At 50.8% G+C, this 22,036-nt stretch overlaps 1 protein-coding gene across 1 annotated transcript in view; it reads left to right on the top strand.

The window, feature by feature from the left end:
- Nucleotides 1–17,946: 17,946 nt before the first annotated feature.
- Nucleotides 17,947–22,036, top strand: part of GRIK4 (glutamate ionotropic receptor kainate type subunit 4) — a 301,261-nt gene continuing 297,171 nt past the window's right edge. The window contains exon 1 of the mRNA XM_068554669.1: nucleotides 17,947–18,028. Within this exon, the coding sequence (XP_068410770.1) occupies nucleotides 17,947–18,028 (82 nt within the window). The remainder of the gene's footprint in view (nucleotides 18,029–22,036) is intronic.

Genomic DNA, 22,036 nt, shown 5'->3' with positions numbered 1-22,036 from the left:
TACATCAAAGCCATTTGGGGTGCAGTTGCTGTGTTTTGAAGTAAACATTACTTCTTAAAGAAGATCCACACCCAGAATAATTATGTTTTGGCGGGATCTGAGGCTAAAGCTGGTTGAATCTATTCATTTGACTCAGCCCAGGTTTTCTCCTAGTGAAGTGTGCCAGAGTGCTTAAATCCTAAACTGCAGAACGCTCCTTCTTTCTCCTGGTTCCCCTTTGCCTACAGAAGTGCACCTCCCCCAACTCAGTCTATCATGCTTCCTGTGATGGCATCTAAATCTTCATCTTATGCATTCATTTTTACTAATTTACCAATTAGGTAGCACTTACTATGTGCCAGGCACTCTTCTAATCTCTTTAACAAATATTAACTCATTTAGCCTTCACAACTCTATGAAGAGGCACTTTTTTTTAAACCCCGTTTGCCAGATAAGTGAACCAAGACACAGAGAAGTTAAGTAACATGCTGTGCTGCCTGTCCATTTTGTCTTCTGAAGTGGCATGAAAAGCAGAGGCCTGCCTTTTTCAGGAATTAGAAACAACTCTTGGTGCCGTTCTTAACATCCTCCCTCTCAGAGGTGACCCCTTGACCTTGAAGAGCAGAGGTCAGCCCCTGGGGAAGAAGTCACAGTCTGTGAAGTACGGCCTGGCTGAATAAGCAGCACCATGGACAGAGGCGCAAAGGGGAACTTGGAGTTTAGGTCAGCAAGGTCAGCTCTGGATGGAAGGATTCCAAGGGCTTGGTGTTCATACTCTTCATCTTGCTAGACATCCACACCACAGATGCTCCTGGCATCTCTGGGCTTACTGTCCTTTTCTTCTAGTTTTTCCTTCCTCTATCCTCCACACCAGTCTCTGCTCTGGTGGCACCAACATCTGCACAGTTGCCCAGTCTAGAAGCCTTGGAAGTCATTCTGGTTTCCCATTTTTTCATGATCCACATCAGATCACCAGGTCCTGTGAACTCTACCTCCTGAAAAGGTCTCACATGCAAACACCCCTCTCCCCCCACCGCCTCTGTCTTCCTTCAAGTCACCTTATCTCTTGTCAGGACTTCTACATCAGCCATCCAACTGATCTCCCAGACTCCAGAGGCAACCCCTCTAAAACTATCTTTGAATTGTAGTCAGAGTGATCTTTCTATTTTCTTTTTATAATTCTGATTACGTCACCCCTTTACTTAAAACCGTTCAATGGCTCTTAGAATAAAATTCACACTTCTTAGCATGGCTTTCAAAGCCTTGGATGACCAGGTCCTGCCTCCATCTGGGCTTCAGCTCTCACTGCTTTCCGATCCCTGAAGGTCCCCATTTCCTATCCCTTTAGGCCATGTATGTGCTGCTTCCTCTCCCACCCCTCCCCTTCCCTCTGGCTGATCCCAACTGATTGTTCAGGTTCCTACTTAGATGTCCTTTCTTCTGAGGAGTCCTCTCTGACCGCCCCCCAGGCCTGGCTTGGGGACCCCTTCCCAACGTTCCCATGGCAACCAGGCAGCACTTCCTCCATGATAACACCACGCACTTGGTGTTATTTGATGGCTACCTGTGTGTTTATCTGTTTTGCACAGTGTCTTGTGTCCCTACTACCAAGGAGAGAGCTGATTTGTGGAAGACAGTTAAACAAAACAAAACCAACAGAAACATTTTAATGAGTAAGTGCTACCTACCATGAAAAGGGCGTTGATCCAGCAGCCAGGAGACTTGGGTTTTAGAACCTGCTCTGGCACAAATTCTTGACCTCGAGGAAGTCATTGTCCGTCTCTGAGCCTCATTTTGGTATCTGTGAGGGGGGGAGCCTGCGCTAGGTGACCTCCCAGGTCCCTTGCGGCTCCGAGATTCTGGATGCATCTTCTGCATCATGGCTGTGCTTTCCTAGTCTCCCTCAACTTTCCAGGCTGTGAGCACCCACCCTTCCCACCCCTCCTTCAGGATGTGCTGATAAGCAGAGCTTGGCTCCCTGCCTTCAGCTGGGCTCAGGCGCAGCCAGTGGCGGCCTTGGGTTCTCCTTGAATCCAGGACAAGAATGCCTTGAAATTCTCTGATGTCCTTCTCACCTCATCTTGTTTGCTGTCAGAACATTGTAAGTAGGATGTTTCTAATGCTGCCTCTGTCTCTGATCAATAGGAAGGTGTCGAATCTACATGTTCCTGAGGCCACCCTTCCCCCAGCAGACCTGGGAGACTCCTGGTGGCCGCAGCCTTAGTCAGCACTGTGAGTGTTTAATCTCAGTACCCACTTACTGTTCACGTGTTTCTCATAGTCATTCAGCACATCTGTCGAGCACATACTACATGGCAGGCATTGTTCTAGGTGCTTGGACACATAAAGAACAAAGTAGACGGCGCTTCCCTGGTGGCGCAGTGGTTAAGAATCCGCCTGCCAATGCAGGGGACACAGGTTCGATCCCTGGTCCGGAAAGATCCCACATGCCACGGAGCAACTAAGTCCGTGTGCCACAACTACTGAGCCTGTGCTGTGAGAAGCTCGCACACCGCAATGAAGAGTAGCCTCCGCTCTCCGCAACTAGAGAAAGCCCGTGGGCAGCAATGAAGACCCAATGCAGCCAATACATACATACATACATACATACATACATACATACATACAAAGTAGACAAAATCCCTGCTCTCGGGAGCTTACATTTTCACAAGCATGTGTAGGAGCAACCCATACAAATAAGAAACGTCATGGATAAGTAAATTATGTACGTTAGGAGGCAGTGAGTGCTGCGTAAAGAAAGGGAAAGTAGAGCAAGGAGGATAAAGGCTCCTGAGACTCTGAGATTTGAGTCAAGACCTGAAGAAGGAGAGGGCGTGTGTCAATTTTTCTGGGGGAAGAACGTTCCAGGTCCCAAAGTGGGACCACGCAGGGGGTGCGCAGGGCACGGAGAGGACCCGGCGTTGCCTGGCAGGGCGCCATGCCTGGTGCACGCAGGCCCGCCACCAGTGTTTGCTGGCGATCGGAGCACAGGCTGCTGGGCCTGGGGCAGACAAAACTGTTTGCCTCCTGGCCCATCGCATGTTGGCTTTGTGATCCTTGGCAAATTACTTTGCTGTGTTTCTGTTTTTTCATCTTTGCAGGATGGCCCAGACCCAGGCCTCATGGGGTTGTTGTGGGACTTGATGAAGTAACCACGTGGAGGGGCCGGCTCACCTGCACACGCATGGCGTGTGCAAGCCCAGTAATGTTGGTTCCCAGCACGCCCTTCCCCTGGTCTTTGGGCAAGACATGTATCTTCTCTGAGCCTCAGTTTCCGCTTCCAGAACACAGAGGATAGTTATTCCTGTGCTGTCTGCTGCCTAGACTTTAATAACCATCATGTCCTACAATGGGGATAATAGTGCTTTAAACGTATCAATAGATGACGGGTTTCCAGGGGCAGGGGTTCTGTGTGTGCACAGACGTGTGTGAATATACATGGGTACGACTGCATGTGTATACAGTTCGGCAGGACACAGGTGGGTTTCTTATCCTTCATAGATGCTTCAAGGACAAGGACCCTGTATTTTTACACAAGACCTCATGCCTCCCACACACGAGGTGCTCAGTCGATCCTTGTTGAATGAATGAAATAGTGCTGATGAAATGCTCTCTGCTGGATGAAATGTGTGGGTCGAACTCAGCAGAGCTGTTTGCTTCCAGGTAGCAGGGATGGGGTGCCATCATGAAGAATATTTAGAATATATTTATTGAGGACTTAACTATGTACTGGGCCCTGTGCTAAGCACTTTACATGCATTTCTCACTTAAAACTGCCAACAGCCCTGTGAGGTAGGTACAGTGATTATCAGGATTTTATAGATGAGGCACCTGAGGCTCAGAGGTCAATGTCTTGATCATGGCTAGTAAATGAAGGAGATGGGATTGGAACCCAGCCTTCCGGAGGTCATGCACTTGCCTGCTACTCTGATGGCTTCCTGAAGTGTCACTGCGCCTTTCCACGGTCTGATCTTTCATGAGGCGGGGAGGAGGAGGAGGAGGAGGAAGAGGAAGAAGGCTGTTCTTTTAAGCAGGCCAGGTGGAAAGTCCGACCACGAAGTCACTTCCCAGGTCACTGGCAAACCTCCCCAGCTGTGAGGGAGAAGGTGAAGGGGTTAGCCTTTTTCTTGCCTGCAGTAGACAGTGAAGATGGTCAAAGACAAGGACTGCCGTCTGCTGTGTACCTGAGTTTGTCCTTTTCCTTTTGGTCTCAGAGCGTGTTGAGAACTTAGTGGAGCTGTGTGAGCCCTGGGCCGCATGTTTCCCATTTAGATGCCTACAACCTGAGGATATGTGTGTATGTGTATGTATATGCACATATGGTATATAGTATATGCATGTGTGGGGTGTGTATCTCCATCCTTCAAGACCAGTGTAAGGGTCTCTTTCCGACCATGCCTGGGCAGCACTGAGCGCCCTCTGCCTCGTGCCAGCCCTGCCTTATACCTTGGCTCTGTGACTGCACTTCCCAGCCTGTGCCTGGCGACTGATGTCTGTGCCTGTTTCCCCTTGAAAGAACGTCTTGTGTCATAGTAGCTTTCTTTCCGCTTGCGGCTGATGACTAGTGAATGCATACTCAGCATGGAGATGAACAAATGAAGGAACAAGTGACTGGTCTTCGTGCCACCAGCCTGGGCGAGGCCATTATCTACCCCAGTCACTCCTGGGTGGGGAGGTTCACAGCAAAGAGGGAGCCTTCCTGTGGGGTGGGATGCCCGGCCACGGCCCAGAGCGATGCTGGACCTCCTTGGCCTCCAAGCTCCCGTGGGCACACCAGGCTGCGTGGAGCTGACCCGGGTGCTCTCCCCTTGCCCTCAGCTGGGCTGGGCGGCCAGCTGTGGTCGTCTGGAAGAGCTGTTCTTCTGGAACCTTCCCCATCTGGCGCCTGTGTTCCTTTTCCCCTGGCCTGCTGGCTTCTCCTTGGGCCTGAGCGGAGAAGGAGCGTTAGGATGTTGCTCTTCCACATTTTAATGTGTTCCGCGCCTGCTGTGTCCCCCTGTGCTCAAGTTACGGGCAATTACCCTCCTGCCGGGTTTCGTTGCTGAGCATGGCAGGTGGGCCTTGTTTGTAATTCACTTGCACCATTATCACTGGGTTAGCACCAGAAGGGCGACCGATCAGCTCAGTGCCCCCAGCCCCAGATGCCAGTTGATAGCAGGATGTTAGGTTGGCTTGGGGGGTGAGGCATTTCAAAGCTCGTCCTGATCTGCTTTCTCCAGTTGAAAGCGATAAGAGGCTGAATCTGTTGGCAGTCACAGAGTACGCACAATCATCCACACTAATGGGAAATCTGTACCCAAATACCAGTCCCCCCACATCATGGTGATTTGGCTCTGGACAGTAATAGCAATCATCATAATAAGAGCTCTCAGTAGTCTCAGTAACAGAACCGTCACTGAGCACTTGCTATTTGCAGGCGTACTGCTAAGATTGCAGCTAATCTTTGAAAGCAACCTTAGGAATATCTAACATTTCCTCCATTTTGTGGATGGGGAAACTGAGGTTTGGAGAGGTTAATCACTTGCCCAAGGTCATAGCTAAGTAAGTAGCAGAGCCCAGACTCGGGGATCTCGGTCTAACGCAGGCCCAAAGCCTGTGCTGCTAACCACTGCCTTACCCTGCCCTCCTCTGGGATGAATGATGTGAAGTTTTGTGAATGGAGGTGGGGGCAGGGGAGAGATCTCCAACTTGACATCCTAATTATTTTCTTTAAGATATTCAGGTGAGTCACTGAGTGGGGGGATGGTGAGTAGGATTAAAACACCCTCCTTAGGTTCACTTTTATTAATTAATCAATCATACATTTATTGAGCTCCAACTAGGTGGAAAACATTGTCCTAGTTGTTTTACAGAAAACAAAGGTAAATCATTCATCCGTTCAGTAAATCTGAGAGTTGGGGAGTCAGACATATGTTCTAGAACAGAAGACAGGGAATGAAATGTTGTGGGTGAGGGGGGAGGAGGGTAGAATTAAACAACCGCAGACGTCTGATTTAGGAAAAACACCTTCCTTACTTTCTGATTGTTGAAACATGATTGACAGTTGGCAAAATCTAGTGAAACAAGGGTCACATGTAACGTCCCCTTTGATCTTTGAACAACCCCGTGGAGAAGACAGAGCAAGTAACATGTTTTCGATTTTCTGGGAAACCGAAGCCCAGAGAGATTTTAGGACCTGACCGTGGTCCTGCAAAGAACGGGTGGTAAGCCCAGATTGGAACACCGGCCTTCTGACTCCAAGTCCAGACTTTTCTAGAATCACTCCCGTTAGAGCCCAGCATATGGGCTGGGCCCCATCCAAGCTTGGTGCTATATGTGGTGCCCCACGTCCTACTGAGGCTGCTTCTGGAGCTGCCTGGGACTCTGCTTTCCTTGCAGATTCAACGCTTGGCTGCTCAGAGACTTTCTTTTCCCGTTTGTGGGAAAATCTAGGGCCCTAATGTTCAGGCCGTATGGGGTCCACTCCCTTCAGGGTCGGCTTCCCTGCGTTCACATCCCCTCACACGCAGCTAAGTACCCATTAACTGGCCTCTCTGCTCTCCAGGCCACCTGGCACACCCTGGTCACATCAGTTTCCTTAGGCAGAGCTCCGGTCCTGGCCCTCCTTTGCCCAGAAACTTTCAGTGGCACTTTATGGCCTGGAGGATAAAGTCCAAGCTCCTTAACCTTGGCATTCAGAGCCTTCTAGAATCTGACCCCAACACTTATCTCTCCCTGGGCCCCGCAGACACCATGTGCTCCTGCCAAGTTGGTCGGGTCACTGTCCTTGGACACCTCTTGCCTTCCGCAGTGACTGCCTGGAAGGTCTCCCTTCCTGCGCAGCACGTGCCTCAGGGCTCAGCGTGTGTCCAGCGTCTTCCAAGAATCTTACTACAACCTTCCGGGCCGTGGGAGGCCTTTCTGCCTCTGTCTTCCCAGCACTTCTTCCCATTTGGTGACAAAGGCTGTCTGGCCCTGGAACAGCTGCTCCATTGCTTTCTTGCATCATGAGTTTACAGGTGTGCTGCTTAACTTACTTTTCCCACGAGGACATCTGACTTTTCCAGTAAGTTCCCTGAGGGCAGTCAGCATATCTGAGAGTTTTCACAGCCCATTAGAACCCAGCACAGAGCCAGGTGGGCCCAGAGTGTGCAGAGATGCTGGCGCAGTGCAGCAGGGCTGCCAGGATCTGGGAAGTGTGCCCCACCCAAGTGGTACTCACAGCCTGTCTCTCTCCTTCTGGCAGCTGGAGCTGGGCTTTCGTGCTTACGTGCCCCTTCACCAAGGGCCCTGTGGCGGGGGAAGTGTTGAGTGCAGGGACAGCCCCTTTGCTAAGCTAAGGAAGTCAAGGATTTCCTGAAAGTCACCCTGAGAATGTGCACAGGGAGGTGAAAAGCCTTCAGCCTCCGGACTTCAACCCAAAGACTCTGCTGGCTCTGCCTCTGGTTTCTGTGACATCCCCAGGCCACGACAGAGGAAAGGTGATGGGGCTTTGACAGGCTGGGTGAGAGCTTCTGTGGCCTGTGACTAATGCAGAAGCCCAGGGTGGCTCCTGGAGAGGGTGCTGTCTGTATCCCTGCCCCCCTCAGAGATCGGCTCAACATAGAGGGCCCCCCCATCCTCCTCCCCATCTCTCCTTCCAAGGGAGGACCCTCCTCTCACCCAGGACCTGGGATCCTGCTAAGATCCAGAGCTGTGAATGGGTTTGAATGTGTCGGGGGGCGGGGTGGGTAAGCATGGAAGCTGCAGGTAGACTTGGGGGCAGCAGCCGCGGAGGCAGCGGGAGAGGAGGTGCTGGGGTTATTAGACTGTAGCTGGGAGGGGACTGCGGCTCGGGAACACTCTCCAGGATCACCTCTGAGCAATGGCTCAGCTCTTGCTCTCCTGGCAGCCAGAGCACCTGGACCAGTGACGGGTGGTCCAGAGAGGCTGTGAGGGACCTGAGCAGGCCCAGCGGTCACTGAGCACTTGAACCCGAGGTGTGATTAGCCTCCCTCTATAGAGGAGGGGGCCCAGGCTCAGGGGTTAAGTAACAGGTCCAGGTCTTGGAGCCAGTCATTGAGAAAGCTGGGATTCTATATTGTTTTTTAAATTATTAACTAGATTTCTTAATTGAAAAAGCCATCCAACCTCTTAGCTTAAAATGCAAACATTAGAGAACACTTTAGAATGAAAAGCAAGTCTGCCTCCTACCCCAACTGCAGTTCTAGAACCTTCTCTGCAGGGGGCAGCTGGCCAGCCGCAGTTTCTGTCTTCCGCCCCACGCAGAGCCCGGTGCCAGGCCTTTCGCAGGCAGATGGCTGTCAGTGCTGATGGAGCTGGGTGCGGGCAAGGGCTGAAGGGGACTCTGTGTGGGCTCTTAGGCAGTTCCCAGAGGTTGTGTTGCGCTTGGGTGACACCAGTGGAATAAGTCTATCACTTTGCAATCTGAAGGGGACACCACTTATTTTGCTATGGATCTTTATTGTGCAATATCTAGCTTTCCTACCTTCTTTGCCCCCGCCCTTCTCCCACCCCTGGGAGTGCTGGGGGAGAGGGGCCAGTCCTGGGCCTCCCTGAGGAATGCATGAACCTTGGGATAGCTGCCTTCTCACCTGCTCTGGCTGGGACTTTAAAAAGACAGGGCCTCTTAGTTGCGGCATGCGGACTCTTAGTTGCGGCATGCGTAAGACCCGCTGCAACCAAAATCAAGTAAAAAAAAAAAAAAAAGACAGGACCTTACTTTCTGCCAGTGATGTCTGAGCCACCGAAAAGGCCAGTGTGTACATGAGGTGACCGTGTGGGCGAGATGGAGCCAGGCCAAGGGAAGGGAGCTCGTGGCTGTGACCCAGATGCTCTCAGGCCAGGACTTGCTTCCTTATCAATAACAGGGCACTTTCCTCTGGCTCTGACCTCAGTGAGGCTGGAGACTGTCTGCATCTCATCATCTGTGAGTCTACAACAACCGCATCTCCGGCTATAGATGGCTAAATTCAGGTCCATCTCCCACCCCCATCCTTGTCTTCTCCAGGCTGCATAACCCAGCTCTTCCCACATCTCCTTATGGAAGGTTGCAGTGTACATAGCCTCACTCCAAGGCTTCTGCAGGGCAGCCCCTTTCCTCCCAAGCACCCAGACAGATCCCGAGCAGGGGAGGGAGGGCTGTATTTATCTGGAGGTAATTAGAATGCTGTCCTTAAAAGCAGTTTCTCTCTGCATCTTTCTCCCCACTCACTCTCTCTTCCTCTGTGGACGCTCCTGCAAGGTCTCTCTGCTCTAAATGTGTTACAAATGGCTCCAGCACTGGGCTATTTTCTTTCAAAGCCTCGACTCACATGGTCTTTGCTAGGAGTTTGGCTCCCCAGGGCCCAGCCCGGTGGCCTCAGATAAATGCCAGGGACATTTTTCATCGTCCAGAGCCAGTCTTGCCCTCCACATCTGACCCAGTGGTCCTGTTCCCACCTCTCCTGGCTCACCTCGACTGGTGATTAATTCTCTATCTTCTCACCTCTAACCACCTCCTTTGTGGCAGAGAGGAGATTTGGATGCTGTGGCCTCCTCACCTTTTCTGTGAAGGATGCTGGGTCCAGCACGAGCTTCAGGATGGTAATCGGCTTTAGATGCAGAGCCTTATCCTGGACTTGGGGACAGAGAGAGATTGGGGACGCCTAATGAGAGAGACTTGCGTAAGCGCAACAGACATGTAGAGAAGATGCTCTCGGCTTTCCATCCTCGTGGGCTTCCTGCTGTTTCCGACACTAATGGCACTGCATCCCACCAGAGCCTCTGGTCTCCTGTGCTATGTTATTTCCTCTGTCTGGCTCTGCTCCCCCCTGCTCCCCCCTGCCCCCTTCAAAGGAGCTGGCTGACTCAAGTCAAACATTTCGTCCTCAGCAAAGCCCTCCCCTCCGGCCACATGAGGACCCCGCCACACACTCTATAGCAGCCTGTACTTTTCCTCTATCATTTGTCATTATGGCATCTAGCTCCCTGGATATGGATTAATATCTCCTCCCTAGACTCTAATCTCCACCAGGGCAGGGACTGTATCCTAGGGCCTGGACACTGCCTGCCACCCAGTAGACAATAGAAATATTTGTTGAATGAATGAAGTGTAAATCATGAAGCAGTATTAAGTCTATTTATATGTTTTGGCCAGTCTGGCGTAAAGGAACAACAAACACCATGTTTCTTAGAAAGCACTTCACTCACCTGCAAAGTAATTCTCCAGCCATTGTCTCCTTTGAGCCTCTTAGCAACCCTGTGAGGTAGATGGTGGGAGTGTAATTTCCCCATTTCACAGAAGAAGAAATGGAAGCCCCAAGAGGTTAAGAGATGGGCCCCAGGTCACACGGCTCTCCATGTCCGGCCCCTGCCTTTGCTCCTATGCCAGGCTGAGTCTTAAGTGAGGAAGGAGGGCTGACTCTTCGGGGAAAGCTTCTGGATGGGGCTGACTTGGAGCAGCATTTTGGAGGTGAGAGGGCTGTGGATTAATATTAGCAAGAGGCGTGGCAGGTGGTCTCATTGGGAGAAGATGTGGATGCGGTCTAGGGTGCCTAGGATGGGATGAGAGAGCGACAGGAAGTTGCATTCACTGATTGCATTACTCCTGAGATCTCTTGCAACAGCTTTTCAAGGGAAGCCTCATCACGCATGGTTTATAGTTGTGGAAGTGAAGCTCTCAGAGGTTAAGTAACCAGCTTAAGGATGCATAGTGACAGCCGGGATTGGAAACCAGAGACGTCTGCTCTGGCCCCTGGAAGGGGAACATTGTTTAGAGGTGGATTGAGGGCTTTGGTCTGAAATATACACGAGAGGTGGTTTGGAGAGGAAGACAGACTGGGGATCCCCCATGGCTCACTCATTAGTGCCCGAGAATTGGGAACAGCTTCCCTAGTCGCATGTCCTGAGTGCTAGCAGATACCTGCAGTGGCCCTGCTCCCTGAATGTCCTCCCCTAAAGTCAGACCTGGGCAGGACCAGCCCCTGTGCTTCAAGGTCACATTTGTCGATGTGACCTTGGCAAGTCCCACTCGACCTCTCCACCTTTGGGATCCTTGTCTGCCGGGGTTGAGGGGGAGAATGAGGGTCTGCCTCACAGCGTTCTGAGGAGCAGTGTGTCTAAAATAGTACTTTGCACATAGAAAGTAAATATTTAGTAGATGTTATCTGTTATCATAAAGTACAATTCCTAGAAATGCAGAATCTCAGAGCTTAAAAGAACCTTGGAGATCATTGGTCTGATTCCCTCATTTTACAGAATGAGAAACTGAGGCTCAGAGAGGCTCAGAGCTAGTGAACACCTAGGCCCCTGACTCCCAGGACAGGATCTGAGTCTGGGCATCGCATGCTTGTTGCCAGGGAGACAGGATGCTTACGCACACTGCCCGACTGTAGCAGGTCACAGAGGATGACTCTCCCCGAGGAAGCCACAGGGCCTGGGGTGCTGCTTCTCTGCCCTGGCCACCCCACTGCCTGCATATGCCATTCAAGCTGCTGGCTGCTGTTGGGAGTTTCTCTCTGTCAGAGTAGTCAGAAGAGCAGAGAAGCCCACGTCCATTTGTCTTGAGGAGCCTGGAGCGTCATGAGGAGTAATCAAGATCTTGTTGCCTAGAGCCGAGAGAAAACCTGTAATTAATCTGGCTGCCCCTCTGATTTCCTCTGTCCTCCCGCCACCAAGCACTGTCTGGTGGCTGTCAGCCTCCTCTCGGAGCCACCCTGGAAAATCACGATTAATGGTGTAATAGCCCTATGGCGGCGAGAGAGACCAGCGGAGGGACTGTTGACAAGTCAGGAGAGGAGAGGCCATCTAGCACAACTGGGCCGGGGAGTCCAGACACCGTTCACCGCGGAACACAGGGAGCTGTTGCTGGAGGTGCCTATTAACCAGTGCTGGTCGGGAGTCAGCACACATTCGTGGAGCTTCTCCTCGGGATAAGCATCATAGCAAATGTGTCAGGAAGATGCATGCCTGAGAGAGATGCTCCCCTGCCTTCCAGGAGCATATGGTCTGGAATAGAGAGAGGGCATAAATACGTACAAAGTTAAATAGCCATTCATTCATTCACTCGTTCACGCATTTGTCGATGTTTGTTCGTAGCTTCATTGCACCGGGCACTGTTCTAGGTGCTGGGGGTGTAGCAGTGACTAAGAGGGAGAAGGCCCTGTCCTCATGGGGCTTCATTCAAAACACACGCACCAGAGAGAGAGTCAGAGACATTGAGGTCTGAGAGAGACGTGAGCGGATCTTCTAGCTTGAGGAAGCTGAGGAGTCTTGAGATACTGAAAAAATGGAAATTAGGTTCCCCCTCTGGAGAAAGCGGGGACCTCTGATTTCTGGTGTTTGGGTCCAGAAACATCCCAGGCAGGTAAATGCTAAAGCAGAGATGAGACCTGAGAAGCCTCGACCCCCAGTCTGATTCCGCAGCACGTCTTTCCAGCGCTCACGGGGCAGCATGCGATCAGCGTGCGGTGAGGTGCTGCCTGTGCAGGTGGAGGCTGGAGGTTCAGAGCAGGAGAGCTGATCTTGTTCGGTGGAGGAATTGCACCTGGACTGTACGTTCCTTATGGGCAAGGACTCTGAAAGTAACTCACGAGGAAATAGTTCATGCCCACAGAGCCTTTTCCACATCTATTACCTGATTGGATCCTTTCATTATTTCAACAGATACTTTTTGAGTGCGTACTATGGGCCAGCCTGTGCTAGGCACTGGTGACGCAGGTGGAAACTTCTAATGTGTTCCCTGCTCTCCTGGTGCTCATCACTTTGTGAGATAGGCATCGATATTTTCCCATGTTACCAATGAGGAAATGGGCTCTGAGGGGTGGAGCTGCTGCAGAGGTTCCCTCCATAAGGACCACAGCAGATCCGACCTGGCCTCCCTCCACGTCGGGCCTTAATCTGCACTTGTTGGCGTTGTCATGGCTGCCCTAGGATGTCAAGAACAACGTCCTCAGTTGCATGGCAACGTTCTGTTTTCAGACTCTGCCTTTTGAGTTACCTAAAGCACAGGATTGAAGACCTGTGTTAGGTGGGGCTCTGTTTAGGTGGGAACTGTCAGAGACCCTCAGAAATCAGAAGCCATATTTTTATGCCCGCTTTGGACTTCAATTCTGCCAGTGCCTCCATATTCAACTGTAGCTGAAGAAGGAACCTGGGATTTGTGATTGCATACGGTTAGACTCTTGAATTTGAACTTCAGCACTACTGCTTTAGTTGCATGACCTTGGATAGATGACCCCTGAGCCTCACCCTCCACATCTGTGAAATGGGCGTGCAATATTATCTTATAGGCTTAGAATAATAGTCATGAACAGTTAATTACTTCGAGCAGCACGGGATACACATTTTATCCTCATTCCTCATAATGATTCTTCGAGGGTACTTTTATCACTCCCATGTTACAAATGAGGAGATCAAGGTTTAGAGAAGTTAACTCACTTGCCCATGGTGTACAGCTACTACATGGCAGTGCAGGACTCAAACCCATGTCCTTAACTGTGACCATCAGTCCAAGCCCCAGGCACAGAAGAAAAGGGCAGTAAATGCTTCCCTCCCCTTTTCAACATATATTGATGTGATGACCCTTTGCCTGGATCTAGAACATTCTGTCTGCTTAGATTGTGTGTATTAACCACAGTGAATATACACAAGGTACAACCCAGACTGGGAATTTACTTCATCTTGGTGTAAATTCAGAAAATGCCTTTTTGACACCATCTGTTCATTGATTTCATTCAGCCAATATTAGTAGAGCACCTACTGTGTGCCGGATAGTGTGTTGGTGCTTGGTACGGCCCCTGCATCACAGCTGACAGTTCTGTGGGGAGACAGGCAACATCGTCATAAGCAGGGTGTGTGCCCTAATGTCAAATGTTCCAAATGTGGTGGCAGCAGATGGGAAAGGGATCACAAAAAGCCTCAGAGGGGAGGTAATGCGGTGAGCCTGGAAGACACAGTTTCCGGGCCATTAGGGGGTGAGACTGCAGTCCGGGCACAGGCAAAGGGTGGGTGCTGAGGGAGCTCTGCGGAAGGTCCGGTGCAGTGGGGTGGGTGGTAGAGACAGGAAGGCAGGAGCCAGATCGTGAAGGGTTTATCTGTTGGAGTTAAGAATTTGCTTTTTATCCCAATGCAGTGGAGAGCTATGGAAGACTTTGGGGTGGGGGTATGTCATTATCAAGTTCACATTTGGGTAAGAACCCTTGGCCACTCAGCAGAGAACCAACGGAGAGGGAAAGACCAGAGGGAGGGAGACCAAGACGGCTGCTGTTGCAGAGTCCCGGTTGCTGCTGGCGGACGTCTGGACTGCGGCGGGTCGGTGGTGATAGAGGCGGGGCTGTTGGGACTTGCTGACTGAGTAGATGTGGGGAGGAGAGCTCTAGGGTGCCTCTCAGCTTTCTGGCTTGGGTGACTAGTGGATCGTGGTGCCACCCACTAAGAAGGAGGACGTAGGAGGAGAAGCAGATGGCGGGAGCCGGGGAGAGGAGACCTCCTCCTTAGGACGAGGCGTGTCTGAAATGCTGTGGGGAATCCAGCTGGAGATTTCAGGAGGAAGCCGTCTCAGTGCAGGTGTTCTGGGCTTGATTCTGGGCTTGAGATGCTGATTTAGAAGCCACACCATGCAGGTGGAAATAACTCGTGGGTGGAGGTGAAACTCACCAGGGGTGATGTTAGTGGGAAGAGGGTCTAGGTGCTCTACTTCTAGAAAATTTCTTTTTTTATTCCTAAATTATTAAATTATTTTCAGTTAATAAAGGCTGCACAGTTAGGTTCTAAGACCAGATTCGTCTAAACATTAAACTGAAAATAAGACCTCAAATTTCTTTGTGTTTTTTGTTAAAGAATCTGGAAGCTTCATGATCTGCTCTCATATGCAGATAGGTAAGTGACAGAAGAATACCCAGCGAAGTCAGAGCCCTGGCTAGCCCTGGCTTTGCCTCGTAAGGGCTTTTTTGACCTTGAGCTAGGCACCTTTCTTGAGCTCAGCTTCCTTGTCAATAATAGAGCTTGTTCTGTGGATTAAATAAGATAAAGACTATGGAAAGACTTTTGCAAACCCTTGAGCCTTACAAACATGTGACATGATGGTTCTTTTTATTCCTGTAAGGTCTGGGGGGAGATTATTTCTCATCTTTGTATCCAAGAGCAGCCCAAGACCTCAGCCATTGTCCTTACATGTGGTCTCCAGGATCAGCCAGCCTTCAGGGCCATGAACAATGGCTGTCAGGCCTGCATGGATTAAGTGTAGTTCTGTCATCAAATAAAATTTACACAGGCTAATCTGACACCTATTTAGCGGTCTACATAATAATTATTGTGCGGCGGGCTGACTGGGCATAAATGGAAGGCATTTGACAGAAATGATTATATTTTGTATTACTTTTATATAGCCTAGCCAGGTTTTTACAGTTCTTTCCTCTTTGACAGTCCATTCATTTTGCCACTCAAAAAGTGGTTATTGAAGCTGTAATATATGCCAGGCACTGTTCTGGGCCCTGAGAAGACAGACAAACAGGATTTCTGTTCCTGTCCCACATGCATCGAGCTTGAATTCTAGTGGGGAGACAGTCACTGAACAGTCGACTTTACCCATAACGAGTAAGAATGCCAAGCTTCCCTTGAGACTGTGTTTGCTTTCATCTCTTCCTGCATCGGCACCCGTGGATTAAGGGGCAAAGATTCTGGGCCTGATTTGCCAACAGCAGAGTTGCCTTTGCTCCAATCCTTTATCCTTTTTTTAAAAAAAATTTTTATTGGAGTATAGTTGATTTACAATGTTCTGTTAGTTTCAGGTGTACAGCAGTCCAATCCTTTATCCTTTATTCTCCTCTGTCTCCTTATAGCAGGCAGTGGCTTGAGGCCCTCCATCCATTGAACAAATATCTCCTGTGCACCTGTTGTGTATAAGTAACTTCTGGGGATGCAGCAGTAAACTGGAAACAGTCCTGGCCCTTGAGAAGCTGGCACTGAGCCCAGCACTAGAGGCTGCTGGGATGGCATAGAGAGGCCCCCGATCCTGGCACATGGCAAGGGTCGGGGGGAGAGGAGCACGCTCCAGGCAGAGGGGACTAGTTGTGTGCAGGAAGCTGCGAGGTACGGGGTCAGGCTGCAACACCGAGCTTCTGTGGGGAGGGGGGATTGTCATAAAACAAAACCTTTACTAAGTGTAACACACATACGGAAAAGTGAACATTATCATCAGATATGTACAGCTCGACGAGATTTCACAAACTGAGCACACTTTGCTCAGCACCTGGAATAAGAAACAGGATGTCATCAGCACCTCTAGAAGACCCCCTGTGTCCCCTTCTAGTCACCACCCGCCTGCAAGGGTCATCACTAGCTGGACTTCGTACAGCACACAATGGTTTTGTCTGCTTTTGTACTTTTTATGGATAGAATCATACTGTAAATACTCTTCTGTGCCTGGTTTCTTCCACTCAACATTATGTTTGTGAGATCCATCCACACAGGTGCATGGAGTTGTTGATTGTTCATTTTCATTTCCATATAAGATTCCATTGTATGAATGGACAATGTCTCTGTCCATTCTGCTGCTGGACATCTGGCTAGTTTCCAGTTTGGGGAAACCCAAAGAGTGCTGCTGTGAACGTTCTAGTATGTCTTTGGTGAGTGTATACATGCATTTCTACTGGAAATGCCTATTGTAGAGTTGCTGGACATTAGGGTATGTGTAAAGCTCTAATAGACCAGTTTTCCACAACACTTACGTTGACTTACATTCCCACTGACACAGTAGAAGAGTTCCAGTTGCTCCACATCTTTGCTAACACTTAATAGTATCTTTTTTTTTTTTTAAGTCATTCTGGTGGGTGTATAATGATATCTCGTTGCAGTTTAAAATGCATTTTCCTGAATACCTTTTCAAGTGTGCTCCAAGAGCTTTTGATATACCATTACCGAAGTGTCTGTTCTAGTCTTTTGCCTATTTTTCTATTGGATTGTCTGTCTGGAGGTGGGGGGTGAATCACTTTAACACTAGTCTCCTAACCAAAGGTGACCTGGGTTTAGCATATTTGCGTATTCACCAGCCCCTCCCTCACCCCAGTGATGGGGCAGGGCTGGTGGCCTACAGACTCTGATCTCAGGGTACCAGGAGGTCTCAGGGAGGGACAATACCCATGCTGCCTTGCAGGGAGGCAGCTCCTTCAAGGTTCTGGCTTTGACCCCAGCCTCAGGAGGGAGAGGGGCTGGTGGAGGAAGGATGGGGAGGGGTTAGTTTTCTGCAGATGTGGAAACCAGCTGATGACCTGGGATGTGCGCTTCTGCCCTCAGTATTTGCTGAGAAGCGACCTCTCCCATCTGGGCCAGGGAGGAGCTGACGTTTGTGTAGCCCCTGCTCTAGGCCAGGCCTCTCCTGTGTTCTCCTCGGCCTCAATTCAACCCATCCAGGCACGTGTTGTTATGCCAGGTCTACCTGAGGGGAAATGGAGTTGAGTGACCGAGAAAAGCCACCCAGCTGGCAAGTGGAGGAGCTGGGCTGGAACCCATCACTTCCCCAACATCACTCCCCAGAGAGCAGGGCATGCGATGTGTCCGGGACGATGGCCTAACCTTCCCGCCCACTCCTTTTCTGCTCACCCGTGGCTCCTGTTCTTAAGAGCAGATGAAAGTTTTCATCCCCAATTAGACATTTTTTAAAAAGCGGAGCCCTGTGAATCATTCGACCACAGTCACACCCGCCTGCCCCTGATTTGATGGCGGTCAGGGTGGGAGATGGCTTTAGAACCTGAGGCTTCTGTGAGTCTGGGCAGAGGCAGGAAAGACAGAGGCCTGGAGCCGGCCTGGAGCTCCCCTACAGGCACAGCGATTCGTGGAGGGAGTGTTGGTCCTCCCCACAGAGGCTGTCTGGGTGGTAGCTCGGGCCACTGGGCTGGAGAGGTGGCTCCCAGCAGGGGCGTAGGACTCCTTACTCACATGCTCCCTTGCTCTCCCGCAGAGTTATGTCATGCCCAGACCAGCAGAGGGCTCCATGAGGATTTATAGAAGATGCCCCGCGTCTCGGCGCCTTTGGTGCTGCTTCCCACGTGGCTCGTGATGGTCGCCTGCAGTCCGCACTCCCTGAGGATCGGTAAGTGCTGCCCCTACGGCACCCTGGGGGCAGCCCAGCCCTGGGTGATGCCCCTTCCACACCCCAGGTGTCCGCAGGGGACATCTGACCCTGCGCTCTGCCCTCCCTGAGTTTGGCTGGGGCAAGGGTGGTGGTGGTGGGGCAGCCGACAGGCTGACAGCTACAATCTGCTCAAGCTGCCCAGCTCCTCTGGTGATGAGAATAAAGATGCTGAGTGCCTGTTGCAGTCTGTGATGGACTCAGCTGGTCACAGCTGTAGGTGAAGGAGGGTGGGAATGGCCATGGGGCTTCCAAATCCAGGGGCTAGAGAGCAGAGCAGAGATCATCTCTTCTCTCCTATGATCAATCCAAGAAGGCTTCCTGGAGGGTGCATTCAGATGAAGTGTTCTTGGTGCCCCTGACCCAGCTGCTTGGCAGGGCCTTTGCCTTGGTGTCTGCTCGCCCTACCCTGGTTCTGGAGAGGAAGGACAGGGCACTTCAATGGCGTGTGTCCACCAGCTCCCTCCCTTGTCATTGCTGCCATGGGGGTGCCCGTTCTGGGTGTGGGCAGGCACTGCTGCCGCTGGCCCCATCAGCGTCCCCGTGCCTGGCGGAAGACTTGGCTCTTTCCGGGGTCCGGGAGCGCCTGAGAAATCAGCTGCCTCCCCTGCCCCCCAACACCTCCAAGGCTGAGCACAGCTCCTTAACTGCAGCTGGGCCACTGCCTGCTGGTCCGGGTCCCGGGGATGTGGCCCCAGCTGCAGAGACAAGGAGACACAGTCCAGTCCAGCAGACACTGTGTGGTCATCTGATGGCCTGGGATAGACGTGGGGTGTCGGGGATTGGGGTGTGTACATGTGTATAGGGAAGGGAGTCATTGTGGACAGACAGTCATTGTGGGGCACAGCAGTGAGGAATCCAGGCAGGTGTGTTGGTCACAAGAAGATCAGTCCAATGGCAGGACCCCCGGGCAAGGCCAGGCAACAGCCCTGGAGGGACCGAAACACCAGGCAAGTTATCCAGACGGGGGCCCACCTGAAACCCCTCTGCCCAGACTGGGGTGGGAAGGGGGGAAAGTGGATCCTGTGAATGAGGCAGGATCCTAAACTTGAACCTGAAAGGGTTAGAGGATGATTTAGAATGAAGATCATGATGCAGAATCCCAGGGACTTGGCCTAAAGCTCCTGAATTCCTCTACTTGCAATTAGGACTGGTTCTGAGGTCCCAGAGATTGGCATGATGGTGGTGTGGGTGGTCAGGAGGCCCTGGCAAGGCCAGGCATCGTGGGCCAGAGGCTGAGCTGCAGGTCCCCGAGTTACTCCGTGTTCCGTCGTGCGTACATGGGCACGTCTCTCTGTGCATATGCAGTGGCCGCTGATTGGAATCAGAAACAAGGACCAGTGACTCAGTTCTTCCCCTCGTCCTGCCTTCGGCTCACCACTCTGCATACTTGAAAAAAGGAATTAAAAACAAAATCTTCCCTCCCTCTTCCCCATTCACTTCTACTGAAACTTCAAAACCTAATTTAGTTGTGCTTAGCAGCAATGTAAAACGGTTCATATCCTTAAGATGCTTAATTTATAAGATGCCTCCAGTTATTCAGCATTTGCTGTGAGGTTTTCTCCTCCTCTAAATGAGTGGCTAAAGCGGTAACCCATCAATTTCCATTTGTCGCTAATGGGAAGCGGAAAGGGATTGAGCTGGAATTGGCAGCTCCTCGCGGCCTCGGCTCTCCTGACACTTGTTCCCCGGGAGAGAAGCAGAAAGTGGAGCTGACAGATCCCTGTCTGGCCTGCTGTGCGACAGTGGAGGGCTTCAAAGGGACCCTCAAGCTCCCATCCCCACACTTGGAACAATGCTTGTCCAGTTCTGTCCTCTCTGCTGGCACTCGTTCTGGTTCATGCCAGGCCACGTCCAGCTGATTTCCAGCCAGGGGCCCTGCTGGCTGGCAAGGTCAGACTGGGCCTAATCTACAGAGGCCAGGAAGCAGAGTGAAGTCAACAAAGAGAGAGGAAAGTAAAGAAAAGTCAAAACAGCAATGCCAGGGCTTGTTTTGCTGTCTCCTTGGTTATCCTGGGAGCCAGGAGCTTTATGGATGGAAAGGTGCTAATTACACGGACTCCAGAGGGGATGTGGAGTAGGGCAGGGATGGGAGGAGAAGTAGGTCAAGAAAACACAAGTAGCTGTGCTTAGCAGCAGGCAGCCTTCCACACGGATGGGCTGGACCAGCGTTGATGGCGACGGGTCCCCCAAGTCCTCCGGAGGCTCGCAGGAAAGGGAGTGGCTGCTGCTCCTTCCCCCACTTCCCACGGGTCACTTCTCCCCACATTTGATTCTTCTGGGGTTCCTCCCAAACCTCCAGCCTCAGAGTAGATGGCTGTGAGAGTAAGGCTGCACGAAGGGACCAGGAATCTCAGAGATGAATTGCCCCGCCTGCTCCAACCCCCGCCCCACTTGTCAGCTGGTGACAACGTGGATGTTTGTAAAGAGGTGGCGAGCCCATTGCCCTGCCGTGGGACTGCTGTTTTTCATTCAAGTGAGGCACGGGGCGGGAGATACAGCCAAATTGTCTATTGCAGTGTCCGGTGTTTACTCAACGAATGAGGCTTTGGGTAAGGGAAAGGGATTTTATTTATGATGGCAAGGCTGCCCGCATAAATTCCCCAAACTCTCACACATGTGTCAACCTGTTTCAGTCATCTTTCTTCTGAAAATGCCTTTTGATTTTGCTTCTGTCCCTCTGGGTCCTCTGAGTGATGACTGTGAGAGCCGCAAGTTAATAAATGCCCCGAAAAGACCACCCTCACCATCTCTTCAGCCCTCCATGACTTAAAGGGATCATCATTATATCTTAGAACCGTAAAGGATTCTATGGATTCCATTTTCCAACCTGCTCATTTCACAGATGAGGAGGGAGGCCCAGAGGGGTGGTGATTTGGCCAAGGTCACACAGCAAGTAGGAGGCGGGGCTGGTGGCAGTCAGATCATCTTTTTCCAACCATTCTCCCATTCCCCTGTTCCAGCACACTAACTGGGTTGTGCTCTGATTATTATGGCATTTTCCCACCAGATTCTGAATTCCAAGGGAGATCGACCACGTAACACAGGTCCTGACACTTGACGTATGCAAGCATATCACACAAACTCAGTGAATGGGTGGGTGGATGAGTCCACGGCCCTTGCAAGATGTGGTTTCCCAAGAACACCTTCAGCATCATTGTTCTAAAGTTTCTTCTGGTCTTCCCTGTGCTTAAAGAGGTAGACTTATTGGAAGAAGTAGAAGAAAAAGGAGGAGGAGGAGAAAGAGAAAATGTCCATCTATCTGTCTTAGTTAAAAGAGAAAAGAGGAACGGGCTGGAGATCCTGATTGGGTTCTAAGGCAAGTTTTGGCTATAATGGTAAAAACAGGGATTCAACTACTCATTTATTAATCCACTCAACAAGTATTTATTGAGCGCTATGTGCCAACACTGAAGACACAGTGCTAAATAATAATAATCCCCCTAATAATTACCACTTGGAAAGACCTCACTCTCTGCCAGGCACTGTGCTAGGTGTTTCACATATTTCAGGCAATCTTCACACCAGAATTAATGATCAGATGTTATAGATGAAGAAACAGAGGCTTGGGGAGTTTAAATAACTCATCTAAGGTCACACAGAGACTGCAGTTCGAACCTGTCTCCAAAGCTTCTCTTTCTGCTTTGCTGTACTGCAGCTTTACACCCCTGGAGACATTTGGGATATCCCATTATCACAGCAGTCACATTAAATATATTGTGTTCTATCCGGCAAAGGAACTGAAAGATGGAATCATTATTGCTTCTATAGTCTATTGCTCTTTTTTGATTCTTTCACTGCCAAATAATTTCCTAAGGGCCCAGACAAAGTCCATCAGACAGATGAGGAAACTGAGGCCTGGGGATTTGAAAGGCTCGCTCAGGGTGGTACAGAGTCCTGCTCAGCGTGGGTGGCACTAGACATCAGCAGGTTATTGTAGCAATTGAACCTCTTTCTTGTTTAAGTTTT

Source organism: Eschrichtius robustus, chromosome 11 (assembly GCF_028021215.1).
Source record: "Eschrichtius robustus isolate mEscRob2 chromosome 11, mEscRob2.pri, whole genome shotgun sequence".
Taxonomy (NCBI): Eukaryota; Metazoa; Chordata; class Mammalia; order Artiodactyla; family Eschrichtiidae; genus Eschrichtius; species Eschrichtius robustus.
Note: the sequence above shows the minus strand (reverse complement) of the source record. Positions and strands in the feature narration are given on the sequence as shown.